Source organism: Ictidomys tridecemlineatus, chromosome 9 (genome assembly GCF_052094955.1).
Source record: "Ictidomys tridecemlineatus isolate mIctTri1 chromosome 9, mIctTri1.hap1, whole genome shotgun sequence".
Lineage (NCBI taxonomy): Eukaryota > Metazoa > Chordata > Mammalia > Rodentia > Sciuridae > Ictidomys > Ictidomys tridecemlineatus.
In genome coordinates this window covers 121,216,520-121,232,230 of record NC_135485.1, presented here as the reverse complement: position 1 = coordinate 121,232,230, position 15,711 = coordinate 121,216,520, and the positions used below count along the sequence as shown (strand labels likewise).

General features: G+C 38.1%; 1 protein-coding gene across 1 annotated transcript in view; it reads right to left on the bottom strand.

Annotated features, from left to right (window-relative positions):
• Dchs2 (dachsous cadherin-related 2) overlaps window positions 1-15,711 on the bottom strand; it is a 258,908-nt gene that overhangs the window by 25,005 nt on the left and 218,192 nt on the right. The window contains exons 15-16 of the mRNA XM_078021990.1: window positions 11,146-11,357; window positions 7,823-7,974 (exon numbers count right to left, since the gene is read on the bottom strand). Of these exons, the coding sequence (XP_077878116.1) occupies window positions 7,823-7,974; window positions 11,146-11,357 (364 nt within the window). The remainder of the gene's footprint in view (window positions 1-7,822; window positions 7,975-11,145; window positions 11,358-15,711) is intronic.

Genomic DNA, 15,711 nt, shown 5'->3' with positions numbered 1-15,711 from the left:
AATTACAGATTCCGGTGGTAGTGATATGTCAGTGTAGCTTCATCGATCATAACAAACGTATTGCTCTAGTGGGGATTCTGCTGCATATGTGTGAGATAGGGATAATGAAATAGCTCTATATTTGCCTCTCAATTTTGCCATGGACGTGTAATTGCTCTCAGAATAAATTTTCTTTACCAATACATCCAAATAGAAGGATGAATGAAGAGCAGGTTTTTTCCCCAGATAAACAAGGAGAGACCCAAGACATGAAAAAGGGTGTGTTGAGATATAGGTAGGAAGACTCCGTTGAACCAAAATTCAGAAGAATCATGTTCCTCTGCCTGCTGCCTTTCACTTCCAGGCAAAAGAATGCCTGATGATGTTCCTGCTGGTTAATTAATATTGAGGGACTTTTACAGGAGAAATGAAAGCCCTCACCTCAGATAAGTGGACTCTATCTATGGCCATTGGAATGTCATCTGGAAAACAGTCTATGTCCTCTCTGGTTCATCTGAAAGTGAATTGTGCTAATCAGGCTCATTCAGCTCATTTACAGATTCTAATAACTATTGCCTAACTCACACCTGGCAATCATCAGTTATTTACAGTAAGACTGCAGCAAGAAAAGGAGAGCTCAAAAGAAAAAGAAAAAGAAAAAGGGAGCCGAGTGCGAACAGATATCGAAAAGAATAAAAGAAAATATAAAATAAATTCTAATGAGTGCCCTTGGAGAGATATCAGAAGACAATGCATTAATAAAACAAGAACAGGATACTACAAAAAAAAAATCAAGGATCATGGAAGAGCCTTTGGAAGTAAAAATGTATCTATTTATCTATATCTACATCCCATATATAGATATAGATATACAGATAGATAGATATAAATAAAAACTAGAACTAGAAAGCCCATATATCCCATTTTAAACTAGAAAATAAATAAAAATTAAGAAGATTAAAATTAAGAGAATATTCCAGAAAACTAAAATTACAAAAAACAACCAAGAAAGAAACAAAAAGTAGAATTAATATACAACTAACAAAAGTATACACTGATGTGATCTAACAACTAATTGAACAGGATAACAGAACAACACAAAAAAACAAAATACAAACCAGAAAAACAGAGGGTAGGAAGTTATTAATGAAAGAATACATGAAAATAGGAACAAAAGTCTCCTTATTTAAAGAGAACTGAACTAAAGAGGAGAAATACACCAAAGTACATAATCATAACATTTCTGGATGTAATGGATAAAATAAATAATCTAAAAATTTCCATAGTGAAGGAAAAAAATCAGACAAAGTAAAAGAATTAGAAATACATAAGACTTCCCAACTGCAATGCTAGGTTTTATAGATAAAAAGAACAATGCCTTCAAAATTCTAAAATATATTTCTCAACCTCTATATTGTCTATTGCATACATCACATGTGAGAATACAATGAAGACATTTTCAATCATGCAAAGACACAGATAGTTTACATCTCTGGCAACTTTTCCTACAAAGCTACTGGAAGAGAAAAGAACTTAGAAGGGCGTGCATGGGATCTGGAAACTCTGGGTCCAAAATAGTGAGGGATAAACCAGTGCTCACTGAATCAAACCCTCCAGGCTAGCCCAGGAGAGCATAAAGCCTGGGGGGTGGGGGGACGGGGAAGCAACTAGACAGATTATTTGACATGAGAGGCATTTGGAAGAGAAAAAGATGGGTGGAATAACAAAGCTGATGGAACATTTATAAGAAATGGATACATGGACATAGCAAATTGAGTAAGATTGAGCAAAAACTATTGGTGGTAATTAACTCAGGGAAGCCTGGTTTTGGCAGGGGGAGTGTGTTAAAGGAAATAAAATCACATATCTGGCTATGAAGAAAACATTTAGATAGTCATATAATATTAAGTATGTATTATAAAAGGCCATTGCTATAGTTCAGATCTGAAATGCCTCCCTCCCAAAAGCCCATATGTTAGAAGCTTGGTCCAAAGCTTGCCCAAATCCAGCCCATTCTAAAAGTACACCCTACTGTCAAGCCTGACTTCCCATTGGTTACCACCATATGATATTCCTTCCTTTTAATATGACATTGCAGAAAAAGAAGTAGCCGTTCTAATTGTCTCTGCTTCCTATTTCAGTCATTCTTCTCTCCCTTATAATCTGCTTTCTATCTATCATTTTGGTGGGTCTCCATGCATACGTCTCTTCCAAATTGTGGGCATAAACACCATAAACCTTCAAGTTCTTGTTTGGCCTTGTTTGAAATGAAAAGAAATGCCAGATCACAATGGAATTCGTTGAAATTTCTTCAAAGGAAATAATCCTGCCATATGCACTCAGAAAACTAAAAGTGCTGTGCTAATATTTTGGTCTTTGTCAAGAATACAAGGTTAGAGAACATTTGCATTCAGGAGACTCCAGCAGGAAAGTGAGCAAAAAGCACCAGTCAGATGAGGCCAAAAGTTTTTATTTAAATTTAAATAAAATCCTTTCTTTGAAGTTCATAGACACTCTTATAATAATAATAGCATAGCGAATGGCAAAGAAATATTTGTTGTTTGATCATCCAAGAATAATGGTGTCTGTAATACATATTTGTAATGGGAAGTTGTATTTGCTTACTTAATCCATCCAATAGTTTTGTTTATGAAAATTAGTTTTTAACTTAAATGTTAATTTAACAACTTTATATTAATAATAATATTTATGCCATAGAAGTTGAATTTTTAAGCATCTAAATTAACAATCAGTCGACTAGGATTTTTTCTCATTTTTATTGAAAGGCCCTCAAAAAATTAATATGAATCATCTTGGTAAATTATCTTGCTAGAAACCAATTCAGTACAAACTTATTTCTTGCAAACTTCCTACAGGGAGGAATACTTCTAGAAACTCTAACCCCATATAGTTTGAAGTCTTGTTCTTTTACCCAATCCAAACTCTCTGTTTGGTTTCCAGGACACCTTCTTTTTCTGGCTCTTTCTATCCCCTGAATCTGTCGGTTTGGTTTCTATTTCTCTGTCTGATCCTCAGAGGTGATAACTCACCACCTCCAGGGCGGGCTCAGCTTCCAGGCTCTCCCTAGGGTGTTCCGTTTTACTCCTTTTCTCTGGATAAACCTCAACTTAAAATCTTGACTCAAGATTCCTTTCCTGAGTTCCAGATCACTATTTTCAACTGTCTAAAGGGAATCTTTACCTTTGCTCTTGCACTGACTCTTAATCCTCGTCTATTCCCCTGTCTTTTGTAGGCAGACATTTCAGAGCCATTTTCTATTTCCTTCTTCATTCAATAAATTAAAATTATCACCAAGTCCCTACGGTTCCATAGCTGGGTCAAGTTTTAAGTATGTCCCTGCTATTGTTTGTATCTGAATATCCCCCAAAGGCCCATGTTAAAGGATTTGTTCCTCAGCCCAGGGTACTACTGGGAGGCAGTGGAACCTCTAGAAGATGAGGCCTAGAGGAAGGTCTTTAGATAATGGGAAGTGTTCCCTCAAGGGGCATTGTGGGATACAAGCTCCTCCCTCTCCTCCTATTTCATTTTCCAGTCATGAGATAATGATTTTGCTCTAAAACATGCTCCCTCCATGAACTACTGCACCACCAGAGGCCCAAAAGCAATGGGCCCACTAATCATAGACTGAAGTCTTCAAAACTCAGTGGAAATAAACCTTTTCTCTTTCTAAATAGATTTGTCTCTGGTATTTGTTATAGTAAAGGAAAACCAATAAGCACAGTCCCTTCATCTGGGTAACAGATCTTTATTAGATGCTGCCTAACTTGCCTTGTCTTCCTGAAGCAAGCTTTCTGTCATCCATCACTAGATAGCTTTGCAAAATAAAGAGAGAACATTCATTCAACTGCTCATGCTTTTCTATGGCCACAGAATAAAGTACAATTTTCATTATATGTGATATAAAATCCTTCAAAATTTACCTGCAGCCTGCCAACCTCTGTGGTTACTACACACTCTGTTGATTCTCAGGTATATTCCATGGCTCATTATTTCCAAGCATACAAAACACTTTAGTACATCCATGACTTCCTCATGACCTTCTGACTAGGATGACTTCCATTCATTTTCCATAGGCTGTCCATAAACTGGGGTTCCAATCCCAACACTGATGCTTATAAGTTGAATATTTTGGAAAAGATCATTAGTACCTCAGTCCATTTCTCATCCTGTATACTCAATTGGTTTCCTTGTGTTTCTCATAGTCACAATGAATTTTAAATGGAGAGTGTACTGTAAGTTGAGCATTGCTTCTGACAAACAATAGCTTTTTTGTCTTGAATATTTATGCCATAGAAGTTGAATTTTTAAACATCTAAATTAACAATCAGTCGAACTAGGATTTTTTTTCTCATTTTTATTTAAAGTCCCTCAAAAAATCAAAAATTTGGGCCCTATAATGTTACAAGGCTTATATGAATACCAATTGCCAAATTAAACAATGATATGTCTATATCAATGATGAGTCCAGTAGCAGAAACCATTAACTCAAACTTCATTTTGGCATTTACACTGAACTGTGTGCAATTTCACAGTTGTGAGCTGGGACTTATTTATTAACATGATTTCAAACTTTAATTTTTTTCCTAGGAAGCTCTACTATGACCATTCTCATGAACTGCTTTCACATTTTATCATTTACTAGTTTTATTTTTGGCCAAGCAACTTTACCTGAATTTTACTATCTTCATTCTGTAAATCATGTTATAAGAATTCAATTAGATAATAAATGTAAAGCAGGATCTCCATAAATGGCTACTGTTGTGATTATTAATATGCTGTCATGGGGTTTTACTAGGACCCCAATATGAATTTCCCTGAGAACAAGGACTGTTTTGTCTTTGTATCTTTGGCCTTTTTCTGGTAGACAGTTTTTATAAATTTAGATAAATCAATCAGACAAAGCTTAATGCCTATTTGATAATTTGTCACCTTCCCACTGAGTTTTATCAAATGTGCCCTCATATGAAAACTAAAATCATTTAATTTATTTATGCTTATTTTAAAATCATAACTGACACTATATCCTTTTATTCCCTCAATGTATATTTTAAAACCAAGTTTTGGGATTAGGAATATTTTCCTCAATGAGACAAAATAGCAATACTTTTAAAAGTAAAGTTGAAAATTAAATGAAAGCACTTCCAAAGCATTCACCCAGGGTGTAGCAGAGGAGAGGAAAATCATCCTATAATTTTCACTGCTACTCAGTATGTAGCTCAGGGACAGAGTGCTCGCCTAGTAGGCACAAGGGCCTAGGTTCAATCCCTATCACCACATAAGCTCAAAAAAAGAAAAATGGAAGCCAGAGAGCAGGCAGGGGTTGGGAGTGGGTAAGAGGAGAACCTGGAGAGGCAAGAAGCTTAAAATACTTTATTGCTTTAGTAATGCTGGAGATGATGTGTGAGCGTGTGAGTGTGTGTTTGTGTGTGTGTGGCAGGGGTGGGTAGGTTTCAACTTCTCTTAGTTTTCACTTTTCCCAGTCTTGAGTTACTTCTTCATGAGGATTTGGTGAAATCCATTTTAAAATTTTGGGACCAATTTAGATCTTGGGAACATAGAAACCATGACGCAAATAGGAAAAAGTTGAAAGAAGTTAGATTTAATTGTTAATTAGACTTCATTGAATAAGAGGAACACTATAACAGAAAAGTCAATTATAACTGGGAAATGCTTAGCTCCTGCAACACAGCACTGTCAATCATCTCTGATTTGCAATCACTCAACTAGCACCGAGATTTACCTACAGTCATCCACAGAGAGGGAAAAAATATTTCAGGCTCAAATTACTAAAGAAACAATGTGGTGGAAATAGGTTTTTACATATTGACACATTGTGTCATAAAAATTGATTACACTAAAATATTACTGAAAATTTTCCTGATAATTAATACATGGCAAGGTCTTAAACTTTAAAAAGTACTTTGGAAATAATATTTTGAAATATATTAAATGAAAAAAAACTTGATTAAACTCTTAGAGTTGGAAGGTTTTTAGTTGCTAATTATTTCAATCCATCCAGCAACCTATTCTATTTTAATCAGTTCTCATTGTTTATTACCATTAATATGTTCCACTTTCCTCATAAAACATGAAAGAAGTCTGGTATAGGAGAATATTGACCTAGCCATTTTTATATCTCTTTTTCCCTGGGTAAGAGGTCTGCTCTGTAGTTTGTATGGTAATAGTGTGACTCAGAATCAGAAGAGCTGAGTGCAAGTCCAAGTTTGATCCCTAAAAAGTCTGTGACTCTGAGCAAGCTAGTGTACGTCTGTTGCCTGATCAGTAAATACGAAATGCCAAACTGAACTTCCTTGTGAGATGGCTGTAAAGATTAAATGAAATAAAATGGTGTCTGCTCTCCCTTACCTGTGGTTTTGCTTCCCAGTTTCAATTTCCCAAAGTCAACTGTTGCCCAAAAATATTAAATGGAAATTCTAGTAATAAACAATTCATTATTTTTAAATGGTATGCTATTCTGGATAGTGTGATGAAAACTTACATTGTCCTGCTCTATCCTGCTTGGGCATGAATCATTTCTTAGTCCAGTGTATCCACACTGTATACACTACTCACCTGTTAGTCATTTAGTACCACTTGATTATCAGATTGCCTGTTGTGTTATTGTAGTGAATGTGTTCAATAACCCTATTTTACTTAATAATATCTCCAAAGTGTAAGAGTAGTGATGCCAAGGTGGCACCAGAGCATAAAACATGGCAGAACAGATTAACTCTGGTACCACATGGTAATACTGCAGGGAATATAGGGGAAAATACAACATATATAGGTTTCAGTACTTCATGGGGTTTCAGGCTTCCTCTGGCAGTCTTACATCTCCCATGATAAAGGGGCACTGCCGTAGTGTATATGCAAGTGCTCTTGAAAAAACATAAAATGGTTAAACAAATATAAAGCACACTGGATTGTACAACCAGAAAGCCAAGTCTCTTTAAACCCCAACACACCCACCCAATGAGCCAAAGACAAACAAGGTTAACAGCACCTACCAGAAGCTTCCTAAGTACATGTGCGAGCTTTTCCTCAGAGTCACACCGTGTACACATTACATGTTCTAGAGCTTTCTCCCCTCAGCAGCAAACACAGACACACCCCTTTCTTTTTTAAAATGAGTTTCTTGGCGTATCCTGGAAGGGTCATGCCATTGTCCTTTGCAGTACCTCCTTGTGGTGGTTCCTAAGAGTCTTTTGCTTTTACAGACTGACATGCCACAAATATCTCTGCATGTAACTCTAGACTTTTGTAGCACTGACTGTTAAAAATACCCAGAAGATCTGTGACACTGTTACTCTCTCCTGTATAGAGTTCTGGATGAGGCTGGAATACCAGACAAAAGCAGTTTAACTTTGAACATATGTTTTGAATAAGATCATTTCTATTATTTCAGTGAGGACATCGTACTGCCACAAGTACGATGACAACATTGTACTTTTGTGCGCAAAATAAGAATAGAGAATTTTTCATTCCGTCTTCACTGTTTTAAAAATAAGAACAGTAAACATTTGCAGAGGGTGCTATGGTTCAGAAGGCATGTCACTAACTTTTTTTTTTTTTTGTAATGTCTCTCTGCATTTAACAGCATCACAAATTCCTAAAATCTTAGATCAGGTCTCATTCCTTATTCCATATAAAAAATTATTTCTAAGACTATTTTTACATGTCAAAAAAGGTGACCATAAACGGGATCAAAAGAAAACACATTTTACAGTGAAGCTCCCATAAACAGGAAGTTGAGACTCAAGCAATGACGCTACTAGACACCAAGCAGAAAAGTGGATCAAACGTACATGAATCCCGGACAAACCTGTAGGAGCTGGTGGCCTCGAAATCCAGAATCGAATTTGCTGTGATCACCCCGCTCAGAGCATCAATCTGGAAGGCTTCTTCTTGGTTGCCCGAGAGAATGGAATACTCAATAAGGCCATTTAACCCACTGTCCAGGTCAGTAGCAAAAACCTATGAGGAACCGACTCTTCCATTAGATAGGATTTAATCTGCAATATGGGATAAGCTTGCTTTTCAGAGAAATGCATTATAAAAGAATCACAGGTTGTTAATGCATTTTAAAAACCACCATTACAAATACTCAAAAAAATAAAAAAAAACAATGCCTGAAGCTTACATTTAACTTTATAATAAAGTGCGTGATGAGGGAAATGAAATTTTCTGCATACTCATCCAAAGGATTTCCAAATAACTTTCACATGTTCTTGAGCTATAATTTTGTGCAACAGGCAAAATTGCTGGAAAAAAATATCTAATTTGCTTGAATAGAAGATTTCCAGAGCTGTATATGGATTCAGGCTGGCACCAGAAAAGGAAATAAGTGTTACAGGAGAACTTCATATGGTGAAAAATAATTTTCATTTGCTGTTTTATCCTCCTGTTTAAACTATCACCTATAAAATAAGCCATGTGCAGATTTTTTATGTTTGATTCAAGTTTTAACTTAAAGGGATCTTTAAAAAAGATACAGCCTAGGTTTAGTGCTAATAAATTTAGATCCCGATCACTTGATTTGATGAGTTAAAAAAGTAGTACTGAAGCTGGAACAAATGTTTGGCCTCCTTCTCCATGGAGATGTACTGTGTAGTCCACATTAAATTTTAATCACTAAATCAATTAGATCAATGGATTGAAGATCTTATTTAAGAATGAGTTTCTGATTTATTAATTAAAAAATTCTACATACTCTGTGCCCCTTAGCCTTGGCTTATGTCCATTGTCTTCTCTCTCCTGGGCTGTTATTTGGATGTCCCAGTGGGATTTTGCTGCTAATACTTACTCTCTTGATCCATCCTTCACACTGCCACCCTATCTTAGTGGCCCTAGTGAAGCATTCAGGACCCCATCAGGAGGGTGCACAAGCCAATGATGGGGTACAGAAAGGCATCAATACATGGTGTCCTTTGGATCACCAGGAAGAGAAACTAGTCTCCAACTGGGGACAAATACAGCCCATCACGTCCGTGGAGGTGTATACTTAGAAGTGTACAGAAGGTGGGCCTTGTAAGGCCGTGGAACAGTGTTTTAGGATGCTGGTAACACGTGGGCACCACTGCTAACTTCAAAAAGTTATGCATTGGCGAGATAATGATCTGGTGAACAAGAAGCTGAGCAACTCTGGGGATCTACAGCACAGCTTCCTTGGGTTGTTGCCATCAAGATAAATCAGCTCTACTCTGTCTGTCTTGATGTCCCTTCAAATTCCAAGAGAAAGTCCGTCTGATTGAGACTAAGGCAATGCACAGCACCTCTAGTGGGGCAGGGTGGGAGGTTAGTCCGTCTTTGATACAACTGCCAAGTCTGCACCACAGCAAGAAGGAGCAGATCCTCAAGGGAAGTTTCTAGAATTGCAGACAAAACGGCCTGTGTGCAGTCTGGTAGCAAAAACCAGGAAGTAGCCTGGCATAACCTCTTTCTAGCAGGACAGAGAATGGCAGTGCTGGCTTCCTGGGAACTAAGCAATCCAAAAATGGGAAGAACAAAATGCATCATGTCGATCCCTGACTCAACCTTCTAGAAGTCTGCAATAACCTGAGGCACTGGTGAATCAGATTCCCCCCATTTGGGGCACCTGGGCTTTGAAGGCATCTTCACGAGCACTTACTCCACAGGGAGCAGTCTGGCCCTACCCAGGTTAGCATGGGGGACAGAGAAATGCAACGCCACAGGCCTCCATGCAGAAATCCCCCTTGCAAAAGGATCTGCCATCGCCACCATCACTTTCTTAAACATCCCAGTGTTGGCTGAAATCAGAGTAAAGACAGCACTTGTGGACCAGGTTGGTGACTGGAGAAAACAGGCTTCTCTAATACAAAATAAACCTGCAATAATAGACACGAGGATCCCGGATTGTGTGTGTGGTACTGAGGGGCCTGAAGCTGAACCTCCAGCAGAGCTGAGACTCAACTGATCCCCAGCAACAGAGGGGCTCGTGTGCATCAGGAACTGCACTTCAAGTAAAAAGAAGGCGTCTTTCTATGTATTCAGGTGACTGTATGTAAAGAAGTATTGGAGATCTTGTCCTGAAAATGCTGTATTCCATATAAATATCTAGCCCAGAGAAGAAACCCATGATGTGATAAGCATGAGGTGCTGTGTTCCAGGGGCCAAAGGCAATGCTCATTCTATGGCTCTCTTTGCCAGGAAGATGGTTTTATGCTGATTTTCTTAGCGGATTCACAGGAAGTTACAGATCCTTTGGTGCCCAGCTTCTTGACTACAAAACATAGTTTAATGGTGAAGGGAAAGGAAAAAAATGGGCACTAGTCCTGAAGCAAGAAGAAACACTACCCAGAACGGGTGAGGCTTAGAGCTAGAACAAGACTAGACAGTGAACAGATTCTCTTACTGTTAGGGGCTCATCAATGAGATGAGGTGAGTCTTGAAACACAGAGGATCTGTCCACCTGCCTGTTCACCTGTAAGACCTGATGCAAAGATCAGTCCTCTGTGAAGTGTCACATTTTCCCTCCAAGAGGAGGCTGTGAGTCACTTCTGTTTGCTCTCATGACACTCATTGCAAGATCCTATTATAACATTAATTGTATAACATTTGATTTTATACTTATATTTCCAACCTCCCCCCTAAACTGTACATATTTGAAAGTCTTGTCTTTGTGTGTGTGTGTGTGGTCCTGCAGTGTCCCTCTAGTGCCTGCAGTGCTTAGAGTCCCTAAAGAAACCAGGTGGGCAGCAATGGAGCACTGAATGAATAAAGAGGAGCAAGAGTGAATGCAGAAATTTCAGATTTCATTCAATCTAAGGTTTCATTCAACCCTGTACCTGGAGACATTTGTTTTGTTTTGTTTTTTTGTATTGAGGATTGAACCTAGGAGTGCATAATAACTGAGCCACATCCATAGGCCTTCTTATATTTTATTTAGAGACAGGGTCTCACTAAATTGCTTAGGGCTTTGCTGAGTTGCTGGGGCTAGCTTTGAACTGGTGACCCTCTTGCCTCAGCCTCCAGGGCCTCTAGGATTATGGGCATGCACCTCCACTCCCAGTGGGACATTTAAATTTTAATTAATGTGTTGGACAGAAGCCTTTGACATTCTGATGTACATTGATAATGATTGATACACACAAGTGCACACACACACACACATACACTTCTGTTCACCTGTATGATGTGAGTGTTGTAGGGCTGGCCTTCAGACACTGAAGCTTGATAAAACCTTTGCTCAAAGCATGGCGAGTTGTCATTCGCATCCTGTATCAAGACTGCGACTTTGCTGTAGGCTCTGTGCCCGCCACTTTCAGCTGCAATGATGAGTTGTATTTCATTTCTGACTTCAAAATCGAGGAATTTGGGTTCTTTCACAGTGAGTTGTCCTATTTTTATTCCCAAGGAGAAAGAAAAGAGAGAATGTGATGTTATTTTTAAAGAGATCCAAGTTACCCTTGACTCATAGGCTCACATTCCTACCAGTCTCCCATCGGCAGGCCTCTCGTCCCCGCTGACGATGGTCATTGTGGAAAGAGCTGTGAACTAACAGGTATTTGCAGGGTTTAAACATGTAGAGGGAAAGAAACCATAAAATATGTAAAATACGGAGCTTTCTATTTTTATTTATTTATTTATTTGGTACTAGGGATTATCCAGTAACCCAGGGGTGTTTTACCACTGAGCCACATCCCCAGTCTTTTTTATCCTTTATTTTGAGACAGATCTCACTAAGTTGCTTAGAGCTTTGCTGAGTTGCTGAGGCTGGCTTTGAACTTGTGATCCTCTTGCCTCAGTCTCCAAGTCACTGGGATTACTGGGGTACTCCATAGCACCCGGTTGGGAGTTCTCTCTTCAACCATCCTTCTCTCTCCATATGGAGCCCTTTGTCACGTCTGCAAAGTGCACCTTCCAAAGTCTCTTAGTCCACCTCTTCTGCTGCCCTCCTCCAAGCCATCAGCATTTCCCTTTTTGTCCCCTGCATTAGCCACTTACCTGATCTCCCCACCAATCCAGTTTCCATCCTGAACTAAATAAAAATGGATGCCGTCATTGTCCTGCATAAAATCCTTCATGGGCTTCTGACAGCTAACAGGATGAAGTTTAGCATCTTTAACCTGCAAGGGTCCATTCGCTCAGGCCTCACCCACCTGTAAAGTTTCGTTCACTTCTTTCTCTACTTTGCCCTCTCTGCTCCAGTCATAACCTGCATCCATCCAGTGTTCCCTGAATGGTCATTTCACAGTTGTCATGCATGCCTCTCATCTGCCTGGAACGGTCCCCACGTCTAGCCCCCTACAGTGATCTTTCTTGCCCTGTGCCATCCCAATGCCAGCTGCCCACAGACTCTCACAAAACATTTGTAGGCAGCCTCCTCGGTCATCTTACATGTTTCAGGCCTATTAGTTCTCCAGGTTTATAAGCTCCATAAGGTGAGGACTATTACCTGTCTTTTACACTCCATCCCATCACTTAGCTCAGGGTGTGGCCTCTAGAAGGCATTCGTGAATACTTGAACATCCTCATATAAGAAGCAGAACTAAATAAAAATGGATGCTATCTTTTTCAGGGAAGCAGACTTTGGGGGATGATGTCATGCTCAAGTTTCTCCCCTAAATTAAGAAATTCCTTCTATATAACTGCCTTCTCTAATTTTTATTGCTTTTTCCCCCCCTGCCATAGAACAAAATTTCAGATCCCACTTATTATCATTTTGACTCTCTGAAATTCCATCAACTAGAGACTTATCAAATAAGCACATGAAACCAAGAATAAATCCTAGCACTGGTTGCTTCATTTAGTTAAATTAATCGCTCCAACACCTTATTTTTGTGACTTGCTGGAGAAGGTTTTTCAGATCCTATATGGCTAAAGCTCCTTTTCCATGAAATGAGAATATTCATAATGACTTTATAGGTAGCTGTGCAGACCACATGATACAACATCTCTACATGGAATTTTCAGAAGTTTGATTTTCTGGCAAAAGAACCTATACTTTTTCCAGAAACTTGGCCTGGAAGAGCATATTTATTTCTCTGCCTGAACACATTTCCCCAGATAACCAACCTAGTTCAGAAAACACTTGAGTTTTATCTTTGATATTGAGTATGTGTGTGGGGGAGTGTGTGTGAGAGAATATTATAGTTAATATTCTGTTACCTCAAAACATTATCTGTTTATGTTCTATATTCAGAACTCATTTTACTATCAAATTTAAAGTATCATAAACTCACTATTATTTTTTGACATCAGATTTTCAGTATTATTTTGAGTCCTGGGACCAAATTAATTTTACACACCACAGTCTGTTTTGTCCAACACACCCCTAACAGAGAATTATGGGTAGCTCCTAATTTTGGCAATTGCAGAATCATTAAGATGTATCTTGTGGGTTGGTGATGAAAGTAGTTGGTCTTGAGAAACATCTGTGGCACAAAGGCTGATTCCTACACCCCTGAATTGTAGGGAAGCCAAGTCTGAGGTGGGTCTATGGCTCTCACCCGATCTCTAGAAAACACAGCATCATGCTATCATGCTATTGTGTTACTATTTGTAAAGGAAAAATAAAATAGAAAGGCAACACTAAATTGCCAGTGTCATTTAGTAGAAAGTGTGCCAATTATGGTGCAGATCAAAGTGGAGTTTTTTAATAAAAGGCTTGTGTTTAGGCTTTGATAATTGGAATTTTGCACTTGGAATGGATCTATGGGTCTAATGCTTTCCTTGCTTGGTTTTTTATTTTTGGCATCATAACTGGCACATGCTGTGAAAGTTGTGCAAATGGAAAAGACAATAGCCAGTCTATGAGATGACTCAAGGCTGGCACACCTACTAAATCCACATTTTGCCTGCAATGATACACATGAATTTTTTCTCAGAGACATCAAAGATGTAGTCATCAGTGAGATGAAAGTACTACCAGGCTGTCTAATGACACGGGCAGAAGTCCACATTTTCCTTAGAGCATGAGGCCTTGCAAATATCACCTTTACATTCCTGCTTATGCATTATGTGCCAGTTGTATATTAACTTGAGAAAAACTGCAGTAATATTTTTCCCTCTAATACATAGCTTTAGTCCAAGTTTATAAAATGCACATCAAAATGAGATTAAGATTCTTCAAATGCTACATGCTTGATAAAATAATCAGGTTACTTCAGTCATTTGTACACTGTGTGCACACAACTATATGAACCCAAAGCACAATGTGACAAATATTTATGTTACCCAATAGCTTTTTAAACTCTCTCCTGCCACAAGCATGTCTTTGAAACATCGAAAGTTTGATCATTTTTGTTTTATGTCAATCTACCAAATAATGGACTGAATACTACCATCTGTTATTTACATACACAGTCTTACTCTTAGTCAAACTCTAAAATTCCTGCTGGTTTAGACAGTAATAGATGTTTTTAATCCAAAGCAGCATGAAGTTTAAATACAAAAGTCAACCTTTGGCTTGTAACAATGGAACAGAGGTTCTTTGCATTTTTATCTTTCAAAACAGTGACCACAATTTGAGAGATCAATTTTATTATTTCATCATATATACCAGTTTTCTATTTTAACTAATCCAAGGTTTAAAATACACACATCCAGAAAAACCTCTGTTAGGTATCTTTAGGCACAAATTTAATGATAATGTGTCAAAGATAGTATGAGACATGCATTTAATATCATAATTAAAAATTTAAAAGACTTCATGATAACAGTTATATATATATAATATGATTATATATATACATATGATTATATATATACATATATATATATAATCTACACATATTAATGATGCTCATGATCAAGGCAACTAAAATGCTTGATAAGATTTGGATGCATATGATATTTATGCACATTACCTATTGTTATGGTTTGGATGTGAGGTGTCCCAATAAAGCTCACATGTGAGACAGTATAAGAAGGTTCAGAGGAGAAATGATTGGATTGTAAGAGTCTTAACCCAATCAGTGACTTAATCTTCTGATAAGGATTAACTGAGTGGTAATTGAAGTGGTGGGCTATGGCTGGAGGAGGTGGGAACTGGGGTGTGGCCTTGGGTATATATTTGTATCTGGTGAATGGACCCTCTCTCTCTCTCTGCTTCCTAATCACCCTGTGAGCTGTTTCCCTCTGCCGCATTCTCTGCCATGATGTTCAGCCTCAGCTCAAGCCTGGAGGAATGGAGCCAGCTGTCTATGGATTGAGGCCTCTGAAGCCATAAGCCCTCAAATAAACTCTTCCTCCTCTACGGTTGTGCTAGTCAGGTTATTTAGTCACAGCAGTGAAAAAGCTGATTAAAATACCTATGCACATACATGTTTATGTGTATATTAAAATGCATTACTGAGTTGGTACAGATGTCAGGAATCCCCAGAAGACAACCTAACAATGGAAACAGGAATCCTTGAAGGAAAACATGCACTAAAAGTCTATGTTCATTCCAAGACCTTCTTCCATGACTTCCTTGAAGTGCCTCTCTGACACTTCAGAATGTGAAAAACAGGTTCAAAGGTTGAAAGGCTAATAGGAAAAAACCAGCATACAGTAGAAACCCAAAAGCTATATTCTAAATGAACAATGAATGTGAAAAAAAAATTTAAAGCTGATGCATAAAAACTTAATTTCCTTGACTTTGCATTTGCTGACAAGGAGAGAAAAAAATATTTCTTCCAGGAATTCATTAGCTTGGGCCTGAGTTTATGTGCTTATACTATGACAGTTAAATGTCTTTTAAAAAGCTCT